General features: G+C 42.9%; 1 protein-coding gene, 1 non-coding gene and 1 pseudogene across 2 annotated transcripts; 2 read left to right on the top strand and 1 right to left on the bottom strand.

Moving 5' to 3' along the window:
- The first annotated feature begins 11,374 nt into the window (after positions 1-11,374).
- LOC125542215 (deoxynucleoside triphosphate triphosphohydrolase SAMHD1 homolog) lies at positions 11,375-18,374 on the top strand. The gene is made up of 19 exons (XM_048705164.1): positions 11,375-11,664; positions 13,286-13,323; positions 13,408-13,430; positions 13,844-13,950; positions 14,053-14,104; positions 14,173-14,257; positions 14,449-14,539; positions 14,805-14,843; positions 14,927-14,994; positions 15,097-15,159; positions 15,467-15,522; positions 15,632-15,705; positions 16,200-16,292; positions 16,381-16,482; positions 17,114-17,194; positions 17,302-17,393; positions 17,522-17,537; positions 17,613-17,723; positions 17,822-18,374. The coding sequence occupies exons 1-19, from the start codon at positions 11,506-11,508 to the stop codon at positions 17,924-17,926; spliced, it is 1,455 nt and encodes a 484-aa protein (XP_048561121.1). The 5' UTR covers positions 11,375-11,505; the 3' UTR covers positions 17,927-18,374.
- Positions 18,375-21,977: 3,603 nt separating this feature from the next.
- Positions 21,978-22,062, top strand: TRNAY-GUA. The gene is given in 2 exon segments: positions 21,978-22,014; positions 22,027-22,062. It is a non-coding gene; the product is annotated as a tRNA-Tyr (tRNA).
- A 400-nt stretch (positions 22,063-22,462) lies between these two features.
- On the bottom strand, positions 22,463-25,273 carry LOC125547428 (annotated as a pseudogene).
- Positions 25,274-26,066: the final 793 nt, after the last annotated feature.

Genomic DNA, 26,066 nt, shown 5'->3' with positions numbered 1-26,066 from the left:
ATATGCCAACCCAACATCTACCTTTGGAGACACCTGTAATGCTCCTTTATAATCACCCAGTTACGTTGTGACGTTTGGTAGCACCCAAAGTGTTCCTCCGGCAAACGGGAGTTACATAATCGCATAGTCATAGGAACATGTATAAGTCATGAAGAAAGCAATAGCAACATACTAAACGATCGGGTGCTAAGCTAATGGAATGGGTCATGTCAATCAGATCATTCAACTAATGATGTGACCTCGTTAATCAAATAACAACTCTTTGTTCATGGTTATGAAACATAACCATATTTGATTAACGAGCTAGTCAAGTAGAGGCATACTAGTGACACTTTGTTTGTCTATGTATTCACACATGTATTATGTTTTCGGTTAATACAATTCTAGCATGAATAATAAACATTTATCATGATATAAGGAAATAAATAATAACTTTATTATTGCCTCTAGGGCATATTTCCTCCAGTCTCCCACTTGCACTAGAGTCAATAATCTAGATTACACTGTAATGATTCTAACACCCATGGAGCTTTGGTGCTGATCATGTTTTGCTCATGGAAGAGGCTTAGTCAACGGGTCTGCAACATTCAGATCCGTATGTATCTTGCAAATCTCTATGTCTCCCACCTGGACTAGATCCCGGATGGAATTGAAGCGTCTCTTGATGTGCTTGGTTCTCTTGTGAAATCTGGATTCCTTTGCCAAGGCAATTGCACCAGTATTGTCACAAAAGATTTTCATTGGACCCGATGCACTAGGTATGACACCTAGATCGGATATGAACTCCTTCATCCAGACTCCTTCGTTCGCTGCTTCCGAAGCAGCTATGTACTCCGCTTCACATGTAGATCCCGCTACGACGCTTTGTTTAGAACTGCACCAACTGAGAGCTCCACCGTTTAATGTAAACACGTATCCGGTTTGCGATTTAGAGTCGTCCGGATCAGTGTCAAAGCTTGCATCAACGTAACCATTTACGACGAGCTCTTTGTCACCTCCATATACGAGAAGCATATCCTTAGTCCTTTTCAGGTATTTCAGGATGTTCTTGACCGCTGTCCAGTGATCCACTCCTGGATTACTTTGGTACCTCCCTGCTAGACTTATAGCAAGGCACACATCAGGTCTGGTACATAGCATTGCATACATGATAGATCCTATTGCTGATGCATAGGGAACATCTTTCATATTCTCTCTATCTTCTGCAGTGGTCGGGCATTGAGTCTTACTCAATTTGACACCTTGTAAGACAGGCAAGAATCCTTTCTTTGCTTGATCCATTTTGAACTTCTTTAAAATTTTGTCAAGGTATGTTGTTTGTGAAAGTCCAATTAAGCGTCTTGATCTATCTCTATAGATCTTAATGCCTAATATGTAAGCAGCTTCACCGAGGTCTTTCATTGAAAAACTCTTATTCAAGTATCCCTTTATGCTATCCAGAAATTCCATATCATTTCCAATTAATAATATGTCATCCACATATAATATCAGAAATGCTACAGAGCTCCCACTCACTTTCTTGTAAATACAGGCTTCTCCAAAAGTCTGTATAAAACCAAATGCTTTGATCACACTATCAAAACGTTTATTCCAACTCCGAGAGGCTTGCACCAGTCCATAAATGGATCGCTAGAGCTTGCACACTTTGTTAGCTCCCTTTGGATCGACAAAACCTTCCGGTTGCATCATATACAACTCTTCTTCCAGAAATCCTATTCAGGAATGCAGTTTTGACATCCATCTGCCAAATTTCATAATCATAAAATGCGGCAATTGCTAACATGATTCGGACAGACTTAAAGCATCGCTACGGGTGAGAAGGTCTCATCGTAGTCAACCCCTTGAACTTGTCGAAAACCTTTTGCGACAAGTCGAGCTTTGTAGACAGTAACATTACCATCAGCGTCAGTCTTCTTCTTGAAGATCCATTTATTCTCAATTGCTTGCCGATCATCGGGCAAGTCAACCAAAGTCCATACTTTGTTCTCATACATGGATCCCATCTCAGATTTCATGGCTTCAAGCCACTTTGCGGAATCTGGGCTCACCATCGCTTCTTCATAGTTCGTAGGTTCATCATGATCTAGTAGCATGATTTCCAGAACAGGATTACCGTACCACTCTGGCGCGGATCTTACTCTGGTTGATCTACGAGGTTCAGTAGTATCTTGTTCTGAAGTTTCATGATCATCATCATTAGCTTCCTCACTAACTGGTGTAGGTGTCATAGAAACAGTTTTCTGTGATGTACTACTTTCCAATAAGGGAGTAGGTACATTTACCTCGTCAAGTTCTACTTTCCTCCCACTCACTTCTTTCGAGAGGAACTCCTTCTCTAGAAAGGATCCATTCTTAGCAACGAATGTCTTGCCTTCGGATCTGTGATAGAAGGTGTACCCAACAGTCTCCTTTGGGTATCCTATGAAGACACATTTTGCCGATTTGGGTTCGAGCTTATCAGGTTGAAGCTTTTTCACATAAGCATCGCAGCCCCAAACTTTAAGAAACGACAACTTTGGTTTCTTGCCAAACCACAGTTCATAAGGCGTCGTCTCAACGGATTTTGATGGTGCCCTATTTAACGTGAATGCGGCCGTCTCTAAAGCATAACCCCAAAACGATAGCGGTAAATCAGTAAGAGACATCATAGATCGCACCATATCTAGTAAAGTACGATTACGACGTTCGGACACACCATTACGCTGTGGTGTTCCGGGTGGCGTGAGTTGCGAAACTATTCCACAATTTTTCAAATGTACACCAAACTCGTAACTCAAATATTCTCCTCCACGATCAGATCATAGAAACTTTATTTTCTTGTTACGATGATTTTCAACTTCACTCTGAAATTCTTTGAACTTTTCAAACGTTTCAGACTTATGTTTCATTAAGTAGATATACCCATATCTGCTTAAGTTATCTGTGAAGGTGAGAAAATAACGATATCCGCCACGAGCCTCAATATTCATCGGACCACATACATCGGTATGTATGATTTCCAACAAATCTGTTGCTCTCTCCATAGTACCGGAGAACGGTGTTTTAGTCATCTTGCCCATGAGGCACGGTTCGCAAGTACCAAGTGATTCATAATCAAGTGGTTCCAAAAGTCCATCAGTATGGAGTTTCTTCATGCGCTTTACACCGATATGACCTAAACGACAGTGCCACAAATAAGTTGCACTTTCATTATCAACTCTGCATCTTTTGGCTTCAACATTATGAATATGTGTATCACTACTATCGAGATTCATCAAAAATAGACCACTCTTCAAAGGTGCATGACCATAAAAGATATTACTCATATAAATAGAACAACCATTATTCTCTGATTTAAATGAATAACCGTCTCGCATTAAACAAGATCCAGATATAATGTTCATGCTCAACGCTGGCACCAAATAACAATTATTTAGGTCTAATATTAATCCCGAAGGTAGATGTAGAGGTAGCGTGCCGACCGCGATCACATCGACTTTGGAACCGTTTCCCACGCGCATCGTCACCTCGTCCTTTGCCAGTGCCCGCTTATTCCGTAGTCCCTGTTTCGAGTTGCAAATATTAGCAACAGAACCAGTATCAAATACCCAGGTGCTACTGCGAGCTCTAGTAAGGTACACATCAATAACATGTATATCACATATACCTTTGTTCACCTTGCCATCCTTCTTATCCGCCAAATACTTGGGGCAGTTCCGCTTCCAGTGACCAGTCTGCTTGCAGTAGAAGCACTCAGTTTCAGGCTTAGGTCCAGACTTGGGTTTCTTCTCCTGAGCAGCAACTTGCTTGCTGTTCTTCTTGAAGTTCCCCTTCTTCTTCCCTTTGCCCTTTTTCTTGAAACTAGTGGTCTTGTTAACCATCAACACTTGATGCTCCTTCTTGATTTCTACCTCCGCAGCTTTCAGCATTGCGAAGAGCTCGGGAATAGTCTTGTTCATCCCTTGCATATTATAGTTCATCACGAAGCTCTTGTAGCTTGGTGGCAGTGATTGGAGAATTCTGTCAATGACGCAATCATCTGGAAGATTAACTCCCAATTGAATCAAGTGATTATTATACCCAGACATTTTGAGTATATGCTCACTGACAGAACTGTTCTCCTCCATCTTGCAGCTATAGAACTTATTGGAGACTTCATATCTCTCAATCCGGGCATTTGCTTGAAATATTAACTTCAACTCCTGGAACATCTCATATGCTCCATGACGTTCAAAACGTCGTTGAAGTCCCGATTCTAAGCCGTAAAGCATGGCACACTGAACTATCGAGTAGTCATCAGCTTTGCTCTGCCAGACGTTCATAACATCTGGTGTTGCTCCAGCAGCAGGCCTGGCACCCAGCGGTGCTTCCAGGACGTAATTCTTCTGAGCAGCAATGAGGATAATCCTCAAGTTACGGACCCAGTCCGTGTAATTGCTACCATCATCTTTCAACTTTGCTTTCTCAAGGAACGCATTAAAATTCAACGGAACAACAGCACGAGCCATCTATCTACAATCAACATAAACAAGCAAGATACTATCAGGTACTAAGTTCATGATAAATTTAAGTTCAATTAATCAAATTACTTAAGAACTCCCACTTAGATAGACATCCCTCTAATCCTCTAAGTGATCACGTGATCCAAATCAACTAAACCATAACCGATCATCACGTGAGATGGAGTAGTTTTCAATGGTGAACATCACTATGTTGATCATATCTACTATATGATTCACGCTCGACCTTTCGGTCTCCGTGTTCCGAGGCCATATCTGCTATATGCTTGGCTCGTCAAGTATAACCTGAGTATTCCGCGTGTGCAACTGTTTTGCACCCATTGTATTTGAACGTAGAGCCTATCACACCCGATCATCACGTGGTGTCTCAGCACGAAGAACTTTCGCAACGGTGCATACTCAGGGAGAACACTTCTTGATAATTTAGTGAGAGATCATCTTATAATGCTACCGTCAATCAAAGCAAGATAAGATGCATAAAAAGATAAACATCACATGCAATCAATATAAGTGATATGATATGGCCATCATCATCTTGTGCTTGTGATCTCCATCTCCGAAGCACCGTCATGATCACCATCGTCACCGGCGCGACACCTTGATCTCCATCGTAGCATCGTTGTCGTCTCGCCAATCTTATGCTTCCACGACTATCACTACCGCTTAGTAATAAAGTAAAGCATTACATCGCGATTGCATTGCATACAATAAAGCGACACCATATGGCTCCTGCCAGTTGCCGATAACTCGGTTACAAAACATGATCATCTCATACAATAAAATTCAGCATCATGCCTTGACCATATCACATCACAACATGCCCTGCAAAAACAAGTTAGACGTCCTCTACTTTGTTGTTGCAAGTTTTACGTGGCTGCTACGGGCTTAAGCAAGAACCAATCTCACCTACGCATCAAAACCACAACGATAGTTTGTCAAATAGACTCCGTTTTAACCTTCGCAAGGACCGGGCGTAGCCACACTTGGTTCAACTAAAGTTGGAGAGACAGTCGCCCGCAAGCCACCTGTGTGCAAAGCACGTCGGGGAACCGGTCTCGCGTAAGCGTACGCGTAATGTTGGTCCGGGTCGTCTCGTCCAACAATACCGCCGAACCAAAGTATGACATGCTGGTAGGCAGTATGACTTATATCGCCCACAACTCACTTGTGTTCTACTCGTGCATATAACATCAAACCATAAAACCTAGGCTCGGATGCCACTGTTGGGTTTCGTAGTAATTTCAAAAAATTTCCTACGCACACGCAAGATCATGTGATGCATAGCAACGAGAGGGGAGAGTGATGATCTACGTACTGCGGAAGCGATGACACGACGTAGAGGAAGTAGTCGTACGTCTTCACGATCCAACCGATCAAGCACCGAAACTACGGCACCTCCGAGTTCGAGCACACGTTCAGCTCGATGACGATCCCCGGACTCTGATCCAGCAAAGTGTCGGGGAAGAGTTCCGTCAGCACGACGGCGTGGTGACGATCTTGATGTACTACAGCAGCAGGGCTTCGCCTAAACTCCGCTACAGTATTATCGAGGAATATGGTGGCAGGGGGCACCGCACACGGCTAAGGAATAGATCACGTGGATCAACTTGTGTGTTCTAGGGTGCCTCTACCTCAGTATATAAAGGACTAGAGGGGGGAGGCCTGGCCGGCCAAGGGGTGGCGCGCCAGGAGAGTCCTACTCCCTCTGGGAGTAGGATCCCCCCCCCAATCCTAGTTGGAATAGGACCGGGGGGAAAGAGAGAGGGGGGGCCGGCCACCTTGGGCTGCTCCTTTCTCCTTTCCACTAAAGCCCACTAAGGCCCATATAGCTCCCGGGGTTCCGGTAACCTCCCGGTACTCCGGTAAAATCCCGATTTCACCCGGAACACTTCCGATATCCAAACATAGGCTTCCAATATATCAATCTTTATGTCTCGACCATTTCGAGACTCCTCGTCATGTCCGTGATCACATCCGGGACTCCGAACAACCTTCGGTACATCAAAATGCATAAACTCATATATAACTGTCATCGTAACCTTAAGCGTGCGGACCCTACGGGTTCGAGAACAATGTAGACATGACCGAGACACGTCTCCGGTCAATAACCAATAGCGGGACCTGGATGCCCATATTGGCTCCTACATATTCTACGAAGATCTTTATCGGTCAGACCGCATAACTGCATACGTTGTTCCCTTTGTCATCGGTATGTTACTTGCCCGAGATTCGATCGTCGGTATCCAATACCTAGTTCAATCTCGTTACCGGCAAGTCTCTTTACTCGTTCTGTAATACATCATCCCGCAACTAACTCATTTAGTTCAATGCTTGCAAGGCTTAAGTGATGTGCATTACCGAGAGGGCCCAGAGATGCCTCTCCGACAATCGGAGTGACAAATCCTAATCTCGAAATATGCCAACCCAACATCTACCTTTGGAGACACCTGTAATGCTCCTTTATAATCACCCAGTTACCTTGTGACGTTTGGTAGCACCCAAAGTGTTCCTCCGGCAAACGGGAGTTGCATAATCTCATAGTCATAGGAACATGTATAAGTCATGAAGAAAGCAATAGCAACATACTAAACGATCGGGTGCTAAGCTAATGGAATGGGTCATGTCAATCAGATCATTCAACTAATGATGTGACCTCGTTAATCAAATAACAACTCTTTGTTCATGGTTAGGAAACATAACCATCTTTGATTAACGAGCTAGTCAAGTAGAGGCATACTAGTGACACTTTGTTTGTCTATATATTCACACATGTATTATGTTTTCGGTTAATACAATTCTAGCATGAATAATAAACATTTATCATGATATAAGGAAATAAATAATAACTTTATTATTGCCTCTAGGGCATATTTCCTTCACCAGTCACTGCACAGGTTGATGCATGCGTGAATGGAAATCCTACCGCTTCCTATATCTGGGAGCCGCATTACTCATGGCGAGCAGCACTGCCTGCCTAGCTAGCGTCCAACCACCGAGAATCACTCGTACGTACTTCCTTCGTTTCGAATTACTTGTCGCAGGTATAGATGTATCTAGATGTATTTTAGTTCTAGATATGTCCATTTCTGCAATGAGTAATTTGGAACGGAGGGAGTACGTACGACGACACGATGCAGACATCGTGGTTGCTGGTACTACATCCTTGTCGAGGCCTCATTACTGATGGCAGGCAGCTCGATTGGCCGTGCGCCAGTCACTGCACAGGTTGATGCATGCATGAATGGAAATCCTACCGCTTCCTATATCTGGGAGCCGCATTACTCATGGCGAGCAGCACTGCCTGCCTAGCTAGCGTCCAACCACCGAGAAACACTTGTACGTACTTCCTTCGTTTCGAATTACTTGTCGCAGGTATAGATGTATCTAGATGTATTTTAGTTCTAGATATGTTCATTTCTGCGATGAGTAATTTGGAACGGAGGGAGTACGTACGACGACACGATGCAGACATCGTGGTTGCTGGTACTACATCCTTGTCGACCATCATCATGCGTTATTGACCTATCGATATGTTGTACTAGTGCATTTCCACTTGCCCAAGATTGTTTGCATGTGAGGAGCAAACAAACACCAGACGTGCACAGCGAGCAGCAGAGCTGGGAAAGCCCGCCGGTGCCGTCGATCAATCAGATCATCGGGGCCCAGGTGTCTTAGGCATCGCCAACACACACTTCACTTCACTTCACTTGGGGCGCAGGTATCTGCACGCTTTGGTTCTATGCCTTGCAATGCCACATTTTGCACACACACTCCTTGCCAAAATTGCCTAAGGTTGATTCGATAAAATGAAAGCCATAAATTGATAATCTTGCTATATTTTTTAAGTGCATGTCTTGTGGGACCCTAGAGTAAGGCTTAAACCAAACAAGCCACGGGCCGCGTACGTCTATCCAGCTGCTAACGCGGGCAAGGCAACAAGCGGCAACGGCTGCCAGGACTGCCGTCGACGAGCATCCCACCAGTCACCGCCGATGCTAGGCAATAGAAATGGAGCATTAGGGTACGGGTAGGGTTCAACAAGAAATGAAACGTTGGCTTTAGTGTCAGGAAAGTTTGGTTCCCTACACACAGACGGAAACAAATTGGAAAGTTTTGATTTGTGTTGTATATGAGGAAAGTTTTGATTTTCCCATGACTTTTGGGAGAAATCTTTTTTCGGAAACAAATTGCAAAGTTTTGATGTGTGTTGTATATGAGGAAAGTTTTGATTTTTCCCATGACTATTGGAGTTGTGTCGAATATAGTGTACAAGGTAGGTTACAATTGGACTATGAGTTGTATTATGTATCCTAGGCCTTTCTTATATAGCGGGGGTAGACACACGATGTAACATATGCCTACATAATAGCACCGGAACGCAGGGAAAGCCAGCGGCATGTGCCGGTGTCCACGGCGACCGGGTGCGGTATTGTGACGGTGTCACAGGGAGGAGCGCCCGTAGTCAAGCCCCGGGGATGTAGCCATATCGGTGAACCTCGTTAACAAATCTCGGTGTCATGCTCGTATGATTGCTTGGTCCTCAGATGATCGACGGTATGTCTCAGATTTATTCTAACAATGACTTTTGGGAGGAAATTAGTGCTGAGACGGGGAGGGATTTCAATGATCGGCAGATTTGTGTACATGGGACAGAAGAACCAGAAGAAAACCAGTACGTTTGAAAAAAAAATGGGTACGGAGGGTGGGGGTACGCATGTGCAGTGGGTGCTTCTTCTCACGTGCTTCACTACCCATGTGCAGTGTAAGTTGATTTCTATTTACCCACAAGTGTTTACGGCTTTTCTCAGTGATTGTCTATTTGTTTGTTTGTTTGTTTGTTTGTTTGTTTGTTCATCGACTACTTATTTATTTCTAAACAGAGATTAATGTGATCACTAATATATTTTTATGTTCCACAGCTAGAATATTGGAAGAGGCGGAAAGGGTTAAGGTCCATGTAAATGGACTGTGCATCCTTAATTCATGCGACCGACCATCGGTATGCTACTACTGCTGTTTAGTAAAGGATCAGTGCTACGGCTCAGTTGATGAGTACAAGGCCGAGTGTCTCAAGATTTCTCCCCTGGACCCGGCGACCATCCTTGCGCCATCGCCTCCTATCTAATCTAATCTAATCTAATTATATAGCTTTATTTACAAGTACTCCCTTCGGTCCTTTTTTGTTCGCATATAAGATTTGAACTAAAAAAGAGGCTCTTGAATTTGAAGGAAGTATATCAATTCTAGTGAGGCCGCTTGTGAAGTTATTACTTGGAATCCCTTCAGGTCTAATCCAGGTTGTGAGGGTCTTCATGTAGATGATGCTCTCAATTATCTGCTCATAATAATAGGAGAGCGAAGACTGCGAAAACGGTGTCGTTTTTCATATTTTCAATTTTTTTAGAAATTTCATGAACATATTTCAAGATCTTTGAATGAACTGCGTGTGCTATGGTTGGTTTTCTAGAAGTGTCATTTTTTACATTTATGATAATTTTTTTTTAAGAAATGTTGTGAACATATTTTGAAATATTTGCGTATTTTTGAAGTTCCATGAGAATTCTTTTTAATTGTATGAACATTTTAGTAAACTGCATGAACAAACTTTCACATTCCATTAATATCTTTTTAATGCGCGGTGAACATTTTTCAAAACTATGTAAAGTAAATTCCTATGTAGATATACATTTAAAATGTGAAAAAAACACTCTCGCGGAAATGAGAGAAAACTGACCCAAAAATCAGAACATTTTTAGTACATGAGAAATCCAAAAAAATCAAAATGTAAAAACAGAAAGAAAATAATGAGCCAAGCGTAGAAGCAAATAAGAAGACACTACTGGACCAACCCTGTATATCTCGCTACAAGTGATAAATAGACCCTCCAAGAAATAAATGCTAACAAACACTTGGCTTGGGAGCGCCTATGTCTCGCCTGTTGTGAGATGGTAGAACCGCTCGACTTAGGGCCAGCCTAAATGGCCTGACATAGTTGGAAGTGACTGGTTTGCTTTGTCCTTTTTTCATTTTGATATTTTATTATTTGTCAGAATGTTATCAATATACATATTTTTGTAATTACTTTACTAAGTTTTCAAAAAAAAAGACTGACTGTGCACTAAAATAGGCCACATAATGTACATAATTGTTCATGTAATTTGTAAATAATCTTCATTTGATTAAAAAAATTGATTGTATTATAAAATGTACACACATTTAAAAAGTATGTTGGTGATATTTAAAAAAATTATGCAATGTAAAAAATCGCATAACTTTGGAAAAAATCACATGTAGATCACATCTCATCGCCGGCAGGTGCCAGAGCGAAGGCCTATTAGAGAAGAGACCTCCTCAATGCCGCCTTCATTCACCAGTGCACAGGTTTAGCCCGACCATTAGTTTTGTCGCAACGAGGAGATGAAGAAAGGGCCGACGGGGCTAGGGACCAAACATCCATGGACCCTAATATGGATGGCGACCGTTCGCTGCGACGCATGACATTTTTTCTTGAGAAACCGCCACCATTTGATCTCACGTCCAACTAAAACTGTGTGGAAAATGGCGTTTGTTTGCTATCCCAAACGGTTGCGAGTTAGCATTGCCCAGCATTCATAACCTACAACAGGAAGTAGTACCTGAGTAGTAGCATCATCAAGAGTGGAATATTCTTGGCGTTACGCCTAGGCTAATAAGGCATTCCCTTGGGAGTGGAGTGTACGCCGGTGCGTTCCCCGTGCGACGGCGTCACGCGCCCTCACACCTGGCCACCCGCCGACACGTGGGGCCAGCGCGACCCGCTCATAATCTAATCCGATCTACTAATGTAAACCTTCCATTTACGAATTATAAACCTCCCAATCTCTCGCCAGCGCTGCTGCTATTAATCAATCAATCCTCTTTGCAGTTTGCTTTTCTCCCATCCCCTCCTCCAACCCCACAACCAAACGCCGCCTCGAACCTTCCTTCCGCGAGCCAAGCGGCGGGGGTTCCGCGAACCGCGGAGGAGATGGGCGAGTACTGCGCCCCGGCGGCGGCGGCGGCGGAGGGGGACGTGCTGCCGCGGGCGCCGGTGGCGGCGGCGGGCAGGTACCTGTACGGCGACTACGACCGCTGCTCCACCAAGCAGGTCTTCGACAACCTCCACGGCAACATCTCCCTCGACCCCGTGAGCGATTCGACTGCTTCCCCTTCCTCCTGTTCGCTCTTGTTTTGTTGCGGCGGCTCGGCTGCCTTATCGATTGGTTGGTTGTGGGTGCGTGGTTCGGCCCGGTGGTTTGGGCGAGCAATCCGTCGGTTTCGGGTTGGTCGGCGATTCGATTCGTTTCGGGCCTCCATCGCACCGCTCCCTCCTCCGCATTACTGCGCCTGCGTGCTTGCTTCCCCACCAATCTCTGCTCTGCCCGCGCGCGGTCCGAGTTTTTTTTTTCACGAGCAGTATGCGTTTCCTTATGTCTGTTTGTCATCGTCGGGCGCTGCGATTCAGTCCGATTTCAGTCCCGTGGAAATGGTGCTGAGAGTTCGTTTCCTTGTGCTCCACGACGGGACCAAACAGCAACGACGGCGCAAGTCCCCGTCCACCTGATTACCTGCTGTTTTTCCTCTTCAGATTTTCGGCTGTATGTTTGTGTTGTTGTGGCGTATCAACTGCTTATTACTAGCTACAAGTGCTCCCCATGTGCCCTTCCGTTTTAAAATTCATTCGCTGGACCTTTTCCACGCTTGCTTGTGCTAATGTATGACCTGTTTCTGTTTCCTCCACCGGAGAATGGGAATATTGTTGTTGCCTGACCTGAGTATGACCGGGGTCAACCTTGAGAGCGATGGGTATTATAATAGTTATTATGGGGTTAATAATTAAATAAACGTATTATGCTTTGATTGGCCTGTTTATCCATTATTAGTGCTTGGGCTGTAACGTGCGTCCCCCAAGTAATGGAACATGGAGCATGCTACTACCAGTTTAGTGATGATGCACCAAAAGGACTGTTTCAGCATTGCACTTCATGGCTATTTTTGGCTTGGCTACTCTTTGTACTCGTTTATTCTACCTCACTACAGTTACTGCTGTCTGGTGTAGCTGCTGCTCTGCTTATGGCAATTCGTAACGTCCGTCCTAATGTGTCTCCACTAACTAGGTCGTATTCAAGTTACATAATATTGGGTCCCTTTTACTTTCCACCATGGATATTAGTAATCTGCATACCGTTTTCACATTCCAGTATCCTGAATTTGAGTAACTCAGTTCTGATGGCACTAGCATTGGACCATCTTCAGTCTTGCAACCAATTAGTAACAGGATCTCATGCTGCATATATGTATATTCCTTTTATTTAAAACTTAAATGTGTTCAACCACTGAGGATTCTGTTGGGAGTTCTCTTGTGTCCTACAGTATTAAATGATCATTCATAACTGCCCTCGTCTTCTTGCTGTTGGCCAAGTGGTTTTCCATTTTGAGCTTCAGTGCTCTGCCATGCGTTACAAGTAGAACACTGCACCTGATGTTTCTTTTTATGAATGAATAATTGCTTTGTGTAACTTGGATGCGTGGTCAGTCATCAGTCAGTATATAATGATCACACTAATTGTCTATTTCATATATATGGAAAAATAGTTCTACTTTTATTACTAATTTAATTTTCTGTATGTCTACTGAGAAATAGAAGCTTTACATAATTTCTACTCCCAACTATTCATCATCTGTAATAAGAGTCACTTTCTCTGATAGTTTCTGTTCCTTAAGCTATTCACTTTTCTTCAATAACAATTACTTCCTCTGATGTGCAGTTGGCCCGTGAATTTGTGGATACAGAGGAATTTCAGAGGTGACTTGAGTTTTCCCAAATTATTGCTGCACATTTGCCTATTTAACTTTCTAGATGGCCTAATTATGTTTTCATTTCATCCAGGTTGCGGGATCTGAAACAGCTTGGTGAGTTTTCTTCCCTTGCTAGAGAAACCTTATTGGGAACTTTGCATTCTATCTTGCTGGCAGTGTCAGAAATCTAAATGGAGTCCCATATCCGATGTTTTTGTGTGTGCTAGTGAACAGTGAAAGTGCATTGCTACTTATTTTTTGTCAGCCGACCACGGACTTCTTTGTGCCACAGTGTTTATTGTATACTCCCTCCGTCTCGATTTATTTGTCGTGGAAATGGATGTATTTTAGTTCTAGATGCATCCATTTCTGCAACAAGTAATTCCGGATGGAGGGAGTGTGATTTAGATGATCTTATTTTTTTTCCTAAAATGAATAGTGCTGTGAGCTTCTTTTATGGGTAATCCAACTCTGATGAAATTTACAGTTCATTAATGTTTGTGTAACATGCTCTGTATGCTTTTCAGGCCTTACATATCTGGTGTTTCCCGGGGCTGTCCACACACGTTTTGAACATTCATTAGGTGTTTATAGACTTGCTGGGGAGGCTATGAACAATCTTCAGAAGTACCAGGTTGGTACCATGGAAGATGGAACATTGTCTTGACTGCTACATACTCGCAAGTGACAGTTTACTTATAATGCAGAAGCTTATGCATTTTTTTTCACTCAACAGGGAAACGAACTTGGCATTGACCGCATTGATGTGCAAACTGTGAAACTTGCAGGTTGGTGTTTCTCAACCGTGGCTCAACAAGTTTTGCTTGTTAATGATCTTTGTGATAATTCTGTTCAGGTCTCTTACATGACATTGGACATGGCCCCTTCAGTCATCTGTTTGAGCATGAGTTTCTTCCTCGTGTTCATCCAGGATCAACATGGTGATTCTCTTTTCCATCTACGACATTTTGTTTTAGTTGTCAAGGTGCCACGCATGTGAGCATATTAACATTGCATGGTTAATGATTATTCATCCACTTATCTGTGTTCCCATATGCCTGTTAATCTGTTAAAGTTATCTGGAGATTTTGGTCTAACATTTTAATAAATAAAATCTCATTTGCTTATTCAGGTCCCATGAACATATGTCTGCACTGCTTCTGGACAGCATTGTCGATAAACACGCAATAGATATTGAACCTGATTATCTGAAAGTTATCAAGGTAAAATGCATTTCATATAAGAACTTGTGGTGGCACCAACTTAGTTATCATTCCTATTTTGAAGCGATCTTATGGGTCATACAGAATTCAGTTCATTGTGCAACCTGCCATCTCTAGGTAGTACTGTTATAAAAATATGAAATGAAAAACCTGGAGCAGTCGGGCATGAAGTTCATTTATAGGGTGCATAGCTTGTAATAGTACAGCACAGTGTGCTGTTCTAAGTTATTAAATTCTTACCCTGCTCCTTCAAAAATTTCTGCAGGAAATGATAGTTGCAAGCTCTGACGTCTCCACAGCAGAAGTATGTATATTGTTCTCTCCTACTATTTTAATCACCCATTTCGAATGAAATAGATTGATTAAATGTAGATTGGTTCTTCACAGGGTGTGAAGGAGAAGCGTTTCCTTTACGACATTGTTGCTAATGGGCGCAACGGTATAGATGTTGACAAGTAAGGGCCTTCTTTGTATCGTGCTTCCAAATTTCGTCTATAAGTCTACCATTATCTCTCTACCATCATCTGGTTATGGCATAACCTAGAGTAATGATGCAGGTTCGACTACATTGACCGTGATTGCAGAGCATGTGGTATTGGGAGCAATTTCCAGCATTGGAGGTATATTTTGCCATCAAACGTGCCAACTTTCTTTTGCCCAATTGCCCCTATGGCCTAGTTGAGAATATGAACACAGGCATTCAAGATCTGCACTGTTGTGCAAACTGACAATGCCAGATAATTATGTAGATCCTCAATGGAAGCTTAGGAATGTTAAAATAATTGAAGATATGATTATGATGATGAAAGAACGCCAGCTACACTGTTGGCAACGTTTATGTGCTGACGAGAATGCCAATGTGATTTTGTGATCATGAGCATTTAGACAGAACTTGTCCATCAACATATATTGCCGTTTTTCATACAGGCTTTTAGAAGGTATGCGAGTGATGGGTGATGAAATATGCTACCCTGCCAAAGACTGTAGGTCAACTATATAACAGTCATCTATTTCAATTTGACCCATTGCCATTGTTTTCTTTTTCTGTAAGTATCTAATACGTGACTTGGTATACTCCACTTGGAATTACAGATCTGAGCATCCATAAATTGTTCACAACACGTGCTGATCTGCATCGGACTGTCTATACCCATGCCAAAGTAAAGGTACATGCTCTTTATACTCAGGGTTTTCCAACTCCATTACAGTATTGCCTTATTTACCTTACAAAATATCATGGTTACATCAAGAGACAACCCATAAGTAAGTCCATACGGCTGTGTTGCATTACACTGAGACTTCCTGTCAACAGTGTTAACTGTTGTCGTATATGGTATTGTAGAAGATAATCATAGTAGGGTTTTTAGATGAAGCTCTCAAAGGTCTCGTGTTTAAATGAAATGATTGTGCTGTCGTGATCTCATTTTTGGATGTACTTAAGTTGCTTCACCAATTTATACTGATAAATGTGTATGCACCAAAAATCTGCACTCCTGTATATTGCCTCTTCTTTATGTATGTCCTTTAAGTTGCATCATCAATTATATTGTTAGCTATTATGCCCGCAGAAAGACGTTGCCAGTTCCAGTTATCTGCAGTCTCCGTGCATTGCTTTCTTTCTATATAAATGGAACTGTTTCTAACAGTCTTCAATTGTTAGGCTGTTGAACTGATGCTTGTGGATGCGCTTGTTGAAGCGAATGAATACTTGGGAATATCTTTGCATGCAGATGATCCAGAGGACTTTTGGAAGGTTTGGTGTCAGATAATGTTATGTTTGTTACATTAATGGTTCTTTTGTTGGTCTATCCCTCTTACTTGTACAACTCTGGGATTTCCAGTTAGATGACACAATCGTCAAAAGCATTGAAACTGCTCCCAACGATGAACTGAAGAAAGCAAAGGAAATCATTCAGCGTATTCGCCGGAGAGAGCTCTACAAGGTAGCAGTTCTTTTCAGTTGTAATATACTCCCTCCGTCCCATAATGTAAGACGTTTTTTCACACCACATTAGTGTCAAAATACGTCTTACATTATGGGACGGAGGGAGTATCATTCTATTATTTTGTCTGTCCTTCTGTCACATGCTCTTCTCACAGCTATTTGTGCTGAATCTGTGGGTCTTACAGTTATGCACGTGCAATATTATTTGAATGTTGTTCAGTGTGTAACTTGATATGACATGTAGTGCAAGCAACTATTACCAGTTTCTGCGTGTCGATTTAGTCAAGGCTTTGCGTATAGTGGTATGCGTCTTGGGTTGAGTTGGCAGATACAGTGACTGGTTTGGCTTTATATGCGAGTTGGTGCCTTTTAAACCTAAGTAGGTGTTTAGGTGAGTGTAGTGCTGGATAGTTATAGAGACTGCATCCACACATGTTATTACTAATTTTCATTTTCTAGAAACATTTTAGGGGTGGGTTAATCTGCCAATATCACACTAGATTACTCGACTTTTCAGACTACAAGGAGAGTTTAATATTGTTCTGTACCATACTTACATCGTGAGCAGCATCCCGTTTTACGTTGTGGTCTTGCATATGTTGATTCAGTTAAATTCTTTTGAGTTGCAGTTCTGCAATCAGTATTCTGTTCCAAAGGATAAACTGGACCATTTCAAGAATATAACTGCACAGGACATAGTTTGCTCACAGGTTCATGTCTCCCCTCTTGACTCATTTTGCGTCGGTTGCTACTATCTGACCTCCCTGAAACTAACTCTGCAAGCTCTCTGTTTCTAATTTTCCCTGTGTGTCTTCAGATAACTTCAAAGGTGCTGCTTAAGGAGGAAGACGTGGCGGTCAGCAATGTGAAGATTGACTTGACGCGTGGGAAGGACAACCCGCTCGAAAGGTTTTTGATGCTTGAACATCCATTAGTCCCACCCTGTTATTCATTTACGCGCACAGTATGCATGATCTTCCAAGTTGTGACCAGTTGCCTTTCTTTCTCTTAAACACATAATTTGGGTCATCCCACAGCATCAAGTTCTTCAAGGTATTTACAAACCCTTCTTTGTATCTTGGATATGTATGGTGGCAATGGTCTAAGGTAGAACTCTTGTGATGCCAGGATTTCGGATGCGAAGAGAAGTTCCCGATAACGGACGAGCGCGTCAGCCACCTGCTGCCGGTCTGCAACCAGGACAGGATTGTGAGGGTGTACGCAAAGAAGCCGGAGCTGGTAAGTGAAGAAGAAACCATGCAGGCACTTACTACTAGAATACCATTGGCTCTCGATTGCGATTGAATGACATGAAAACCTTGGTGGTGGGGTGGCAGGTGGAGGCGGTGTCGGAGGCGTTTGAGAACCTGCAGCTGAGGATGTATGGGGAGAAGACGCAGGTGCACGACACGCCCACCAAGAAGAAGCGCAGGTTCAACTAGCGGCATGTCTAGCTGCGGCATACCACAGGCAGGCAGGCAGAGTAGGAAACCAAACAAACGACATGGAGGGTGGACATATACATATATACTACTACTACTTACTAGAGTCAGTTGGTTTTAGCTAGGAAAGTCAGTCAGTCTGCGTAGGGAAGGGAAGGACGACACACTCACTGGTGAATTGTACAGTTTTGATGCACGGAAAAGGGGGGAAATTTTACTCTCGGCGGTCGGCGGTATATGTAGGTACTGACTGACACAGGATGGATGGCTAGCTAGCTAGCTCATTAGCTACCAATTGCATTGTCATTTTGGCATGCACTCCCTCCCCTGTTATTACCGTATGCTTACCCTTACCACCTATATGCATGATGATGATGATGATGATGACATTGCTACCAGTTACAGAATGGTGAATATATATCACACACATAGAATCCCTTTGAGTTGAGAGGCTTATTTTTTCTTCTGTTTGGGTTTGAAAGAAATTTGATCCTCTGCCATCGAACGCCGTATCAGTCTGTACAAAGTTCCATCTCACCCTTCCAATTCTCCTTTCGAGATTTGAGGATAATTTATACTATACACTGTACACTGTCCGTGGACAGGGGGAGATAGGGGCCAGTCCGCAGATATGAATGCGGGAGCCGGTCATGCAACGCATTTCAAACAGGGTTTAAACAAACCAGATGAAATTTAAACAAACTCGACCAATTTCATTCAAGTTAGGACATATTTATATAAAAGAAGTCAGTAACTCGACCGTTTAGCTAAATACTTAAAAACATAAACCTAAATCCTATACCGGACGACCACCTCGTAGTCGTGGCTGCCCTGCCATGTTGTGGAAGGGCGTCGGAGAGCCGCGGCAGCCTGTGTTGGGCATCAATGTCGGCCGATGCATGCTTTCGGCCGGCATGAATGTGGCCTGGGAAGTGGCGCATGCATTGGACGAAAAGCGCAGGAGAGCTAGGAAAATGTTTTGCGGTGGGCCAGATTAGTCTGACGCGGGCGTGGCAGTGGTGCGGACGCCCGCAAAGCCCCCCTCCCCCCAGTTTGTCTCCGGTTTGCGTGGCAAAACACGTCCGGACCGGCCAACATTGAGGTCCAATGTATTTAGTCCGATGTTTTGTTGTTGCGTTTATTCGCACATGTGGCAAACTTTAGTGCCCTGTGGATGTAATCTATGTAATAGTTGTAATATTCCAGCGTAAATTGCTTGTTTAGTTACCGCGGTTTGATTTCCACGATACGCTAATAGACCGAACGTGATAGGCCATAATAAACATGGGCCACATACGGGTCGTAGTTACCATGTGCCACATACGGGTCGTAAAATCTCGAGCCACAAATGGGCCAAAACACAACATGGGCCACATACGGGTCGTAGTAACCATGTGCCACATACGGGTCGTAAAACCTCGAGCCACAAATGGGCCAAAACACAACATGGGCCACAAATGGGTTGAATAATGTTGTACATCAAAAGGCCTAAAACACAACATGAGCCACAAATAGACTAAAAGCAGAAGGACCCGCTAATGGTCCCAAACACATAACGGATCGTTAATAGGCCGAAAGCCATCTAAGACAAACCACATCCATAATGGGTCGTTAATGGGCTGAAGGTTACTACGGGCTAGAAACAACCCAAAGGATCCACGGGCCTTTAATGGGTCGAATGGAACCACGGGTTATAAACCTCTCTTTATTATAACTTCACTAAAAATTCCATCATTTGGATCCGATCATCACTCACCCCAACAGGGAATTTGAAGTTTCTTATGGCATAGGTGGGTAGGTTTCCTAACAAAATTCAAGAAATGCCAGCCGTAATTGTAAATATTCTTGTATTATGAACCCATACACGACACAATAACCATTCATCATTATATTGGATGGATTAAAAAAATTCAAGGCATGTCGGTCATAGATTCATTGCAAATAGTCTTGTATTATTGACTCATACATGAAACAATCAACATTCATTATTACATTAGATGAACACATAGGATGCCAAGAGAAATGCAAAGTACTTACAACCTAGGTGGCTTTCATGAACACAACCATGAAAGGTTCATTGCTCACAGTTAACCACATATTTCCATTATAAGTACGCAAACCCAGATCTTTGCACGGGCCCTTGTTGGCACAGACCACCAACTTGTATCCTGTCATGTCAGCGCCATGCCTCTCAATCCGAAACACCAAGGGCGACCATGTGCCCTCCTTGTTCCCTGCCGCCACATACTGAGTCGATCCTAACGATGAATTTGGTGTTTGATCCGTCAGGTGCCAAGGCAACATCTTTGCACATAAACTAGATAGATCATTAGTCTCGATCCATACGTCGCTCGACAAGTGGATAGGCACAATGTTTACATCTCTCGGTGGTGGCCGTATCGTTGAAAAAAAAATGAACTCCATGTTGGTTCGAATAGTCATGTTGCTCTCGAGGACAACATGGTATAGGCAGCCATGATGATGAATGCGCTTAGTTGTGAGGAACAACTTGTCATCTATATGTTTGGCTGGGAGGACGTAGTAGGCATTGTAGCTGTTTAGTGGCTCGCCTTCTGTGTCGTAAACTAGCTGGATGGTATTGCTGGCAATGCAAGGGAGGGAGATGGTGAGGAGAGGGAGGAGAGAAAAGAAGACGGTAAGCTTCATGGCGGTCCACATAATCTTTGGCATGTAAAGCTAGTGAAATGCAATGAGTTGGTGTGTCATCCATGCCCGAGCTCTGTGGTTTATATTGAGAAGAATGCGGGGTCATCATCTATTTCTCCACTTATAGAACATTTATGTTTTGCGCTTTTCTTCCAAATATAGGCCATACCTCTAAGCAAACGTCACAAAAGTAACATCTTTGTTTTGGAAACATTAAGTGATTACTATTATTTACTAGTAAAAATACTAGATAAGACAATTATAAATAAGGAGATCCTTAACATTTTTGAAACATTAAATGACCAGTACTATTTCTTTAGTAAGAAATCTAGATAAGATGGTTACAAATAAGGAGATCCTTAATATTTTGGAAACATTAACCGATTACTATTATTTGACTAAATCTTGCATGCAAACAAACCCCTAGGTTCTCCTTTTCTTGGGAACACCTCATAACTTTATTCATACTTGAAACCATTACAGTATAGTGCTTTGGATTCAAGATGCAAAATCATACAAAGTAACTCATAGAACCAAGAATTACAAGGAAGTCTCTTGGATACATCTTCCACGCGGTATCAATCTTTGCAAGACGAAAATTGTTGATAGTTCAATAAAAGGGTTGCAATTGGACTAGAGTTGTGACGTCGCCACTCATTCACGTGGACAAATTTGATCGCCAATAAAGGTATCTGAACCATAGTATGCTTCCTATGAAACCAACTCTAAGCCTAAAACCAGTCTGATTCCAAGCAAGCGATCGGGTAGTTTAATCCCTAGCGCCCCCTTAACCTCTCATAGAATGCAGCTAACCTCGATCCTTGGCCATCGGGTCAGCCCCAATTCATTGTCTTGGCCATCGGGATACCGTATGCTTACCCTTACCCTTACCTATATGTATGATGATGATGACATTGCTACCAGTTACGAAATGGTGAATATATATCAGACACATAGAATCCGGCCCTTTGAGATGCCAAGCTTCTTTTTTCTTCTGTTTGAATTTGATGAAGGAACTTTGGTCATTCCGTTGACTCGTATCCTCTGCCGTGCTGTCTCTTGGGACTGTTTATGTGCTGTCTCTTGGGACTGTTTCATAGAGAAACCATGTATGTTGCTACTATTATGAATGAATACATGGTTCTTCTTCTAAAAAAAGGGAAGGATCGGGCCAAGTTCAACTACTTGCTCTATTATGAATGAATACATGATTATGTTAAAAAAACGAATGAATACATGGTTATGTTAAAAAAACGAATGAATACATGGTTCTTCAACTTCTTCTAAAAAAAAAGTTCAACTCTTTGCTACAGCAGTTGCAGGGATTGGTCAAGTGCTTCAAACTATCGGTATATATAACCTAACGTAAGGAGGTTACCACAGGCCGACTTTAGCTCAGTTGGTAGAGCGGAGGACTGTAGTGTTGCAGATAAATCCTTAGGTCGCTGGTTCGAATCCGGCAAGTCGGAATTTTTTTACCCTTTTACCCTTTTTCCTTTGTAACTTTTTTTTTACTAAATCCAGTCTTGGATTTGTTATCTACCCTCTTTCTTGGGGGAGAATTTATTATCTACTCATCAGACTAGACTATTCTTTTGCTAATTAACGGTTCCGGTATCGACACATCTTACAAAAATGAAAAAAATGATGCTTGGTGTGTGGCAGCTCTCGTCTAGATGAGAAATAATTATGTCTCTTCTAACTCACACACCCTTGGATTTTACGTGAAGATTCGTGAGGATTTTTTAGGAGTTGGATGAGACTTTGTTAGTTCTCATCACCCAATAGCAAATCCAATATATATTTTTTTTGACTTGTGAAAATAACTCCTTTTCAGCCAGGTAAAAGGGGACCGCCTCCCATTTTTATTCATCATTATGGGGTAAAAAATTCAATCAACAAAAGAAAAAGAAAGGTGCAACACACATCTGCTCAATTCCCACTACAAAAAAAGTAATCAAAATCACACTTCGGCCGGATCAAATCTATCTCTGCGGGCTTCTCTCTACCCTGAGTACATTGATCAATCGATGGCCCCCGGTTAGTTTACTTCTGTGACTCCAGAGCCTTCAGGACCTCCTCGCCCATTCGCTTACACCCGACCAATGTCTGCAACCAAACAGAAGAACGACATGACCACGTAAGCTTCGAAAAAAGAGCACCCATGAAAAAAAAAGATCCGAAAAAAAGGAAGTGAGGGATGTTTGAAAAGATTTTATTATTGAACATGACTACCAATCATTCCAAGAGAACTAACGACTTTGCTAAGTGAATGAAGGTTTTATTATTTGCTTGGCAGCAGATACAAAGTAGCTTTAGTAGGCATTGAACTTCTTCGACGTAAATGTAGCAATGACCACATGCAGACATGACATCCATTGATAATGTTCATAAACTGATCTTACCGTTCCAGGAGAATATATGTCCCCTGTTCGGAACCCGCTGTCCAATGTCTCCGTAACCGCGGTTTCGATTCTCTTGGCAGCATTTTCAGCACCGAGGCCATATTTCAGTAGCATCGCAGCACTAAGAATTGTAGCTAACGGGTTTGCCTTGTCCTGCACTCAACAAATAGCAGGAGGAATCAGAATTTCAAACGCAGCTAACGGGGTTGCCTTGTTCTGCACACAAAATCTATTCTGCGAGTAGAAGCTATATCAACCAACCTGCCCAGCAATGTCAGGGGCAGAGCCATGGATAGGTTCGAATAGACCCGGTCCCTGCAAAGGAAAACAAGATCCTTCAGTGCCTTCTTCTAGCATTCTCAGCAGAACAATATGAGCGCTTGCAAGCAATTTAATGTGGGCTCCCTCTATTACCGATTCACCAACACTAGCAGATGGGAGCATTCCAATGCTTCCTGTGATCATGGATGCTTCGTCCGACAATATGTCACCATAACTATTGTTCGTTACAATTGTGTCAAACTGTGATGATGCAGGAAATTCAGTAGGTCAGCACATGCTCATACTGCTTGAATCGGCATGAAATCAATTGCATACAAAGAAACAAACCTGTTTAGGATTCCAAACAAGCTGCATCGAAGCATTATCAACATACATGTGTGACAGCTCAACATCAGGGAATTCAGAAGCTATTGCAGTGACCCTCTTCCTCCAAAGCATAGATGCCTAAAACAACATTTGATCAAAATGTTATATTCGCTATGTGAAATAAAAATACTTGTAACTATAAGCTTATACTCTGAAGAGGATTCTAGCATGAGCAAAATGATAGTTCATAATCAATATATTCAACTAGATATCCAAGATATTGTTGTATAAACATTAAATATCACGGTGTTCCTCAATATAACTCCATGGATCAGTTCCAATTTTTATACAAGTCAAACAAATCAAGAACATGTTTGGGGTTTATATACTTAAGTACCTCGAGAACATTCGCTTTGTCCACCGAGCATAGGTTCCCTCCTCTCTTGCGGGCAACTTCAAATGCAACACGTGCAATACAATCAATCTGGGGATAGAGTCGTTTATAAAAAATTAGTTCTCAAGTAATGCACTATTCAGTAGTTCTTAATTCAATTACACATTCTTCACGAAAACACATCTTGGCATCATCATAGGACATTCACGCAATTTATCAGGGGGGGGGGGGGGGGGGGGGGCGCTGAAATGTCTGAGGTCAACAATACCTCCAGTAAGCTCTCTAACAACCATGATGTCAACTCCTTCAGCCACCTCTTTCTTCAAAGTAGATGCATCTACTAACTACAAAAGTGTCAGGTCATAGAGGGAAGTAATTACACAGAACATCACTATTTTTAAGCGAATTAAACAAGTCCATCCCACCCCAAATCCTGCAGCTAAGGCTACATTTGCTAGTATTTTGCTGTTTAGTTAAACTATGTACCGCTATGACAGATTACATCAGGGACGCAGGAGCCACTCTGATGCCTTGGATGCAACTAGCAAACTAGAGTACAAAAGGCAGTGCTGTCGAGTAAAGCATGGTTCTTATGCGAAATGCACTGAAACTGAAGCAAGATAGGGATATACCTGCGGCAACACCGTGGCTGGTCGCAGATTGGCAAACACGCCGAGCCCGGCACGGATGTTGAGCAGCCCGGTCTCGGGCTTGAGATGCTTCTCATTGTTATCCCACTTATACCTGCAACCAACCGCAGCATCAACATCCAATTTACTGAAACTCAAAGTCACAGAAGATGCACATGACGACTTCTGAATTAATTACTGCTGCCAGATGGTTTCCACTCACCCTCCTATCGCGCCGAGCAGGACGGCGTCGGAGGCCCGCGCCGCCGCCAGCGTCTCGTCGGGGAGCGGCACCCCGACGGCGTCCAGCGCCGCGCCGCCCATCAGCATCTCCCGGAACCGGAGCTCCACGCCTGCGGCCGCAAGCAAACAAATTGGGGTCACCTGTCGCCCTGCCAGCTAGCACTAGTCGGAGCTCAAAGCAATGGACGGCGTGGGGTTCAGCTTGGCTTGCCTTCCTTGGCGCCGGCGACGGAGAGGACGTCCTTGGCGACGGCGACCACCTCCGGGCCGATGCCGTCGCCCGGGAGGAGCGTAATGCTGTAGCTCCGGGCCGCGGCCGAGCACCGGAACGTCGCCGTCGCATGCCGCGGCCGCACCGCCGCGCCGGAAAAGCTTAGGGTTTTGAGCGGAGCAGCTTGGAGCTGAGTCATCGTCGTGCTTGGCTCGGCCCGGCCCCGGCGTCGTCGTCTCCTCTCCTGGGCCTCGGCTGGATGTGATATAAATCCTGTCCATGGAGTTGGGTTGGGCCCAAGTTTAGCTCCAGGGCCTGTTTCATTTTAAAAGGTTTGAATGCTAACAAAACAATATTTTTTCAATCCCTAATAAAAAAAAGGGATTCAAAAGGTTTGCGTGTTTTTTTAAATAATGGATTTCTTATGATTTTTTCATATATTATTTGTTCCATTTGTAATATTTTTTTGAGGGGATCCATTTGTAATATTTAATCACACAATTCCATTTTCTTAAGATTCATTCGCACCTACACTTTATTAGAAGATAATTTTTGTGGCGGGCTCTAGTGGTTTCTATCGTCAAAAAAATTAAATCATTGTAGGATTCAAGTGTATTTTTTTTGCCTAAGATTCATCTGGATAGAATCTATCAGACTCTAGCCTGTTGGATACAATTTACATGCATTTTCTTTTCCTATTTTCCGGTGCTCTTGTAATCTTGCAAATAAAAGGAAGCCTTAGTGTAGAAAATGAATCGATCCTATGATCTATAACTCGTGTTGACACTGTGTTTTTTACTCCCCCTGTCCCGTACTCCCTTCGTTCGGAATTACTTGTCTTGAAAATGGATGTATCTAAAACTAAAATACGTCTAGATACGTTCATTTCTGCGACAAGTAATTCTGAACGGAGGGAGTATAATATAAGAGTGATTTTGGCACTAGTGTAGTGTCGGAAACGCTCTTATATTATGGGACAGAGGGAGTAGCATGTATTTCTAAC

The sequence above is a fragment of the Triticum urartu genome, chromosome 3 (genome assembly GCF_003073215.2).
Source record: "Triticum urartu cultivar G1812 chromosome 3, Tu2.1, whole genome shotgun sequence".
Taxonomy (NCBI): Eukaryota; Viridiplantae; Streptophyta; class Magnoliopsida; order Poales; family Poaceae; genus Triticum; species Triticum urartu.
This window is presented reverse-complemented; position numbering and strand designations above follow the sequence as displayed.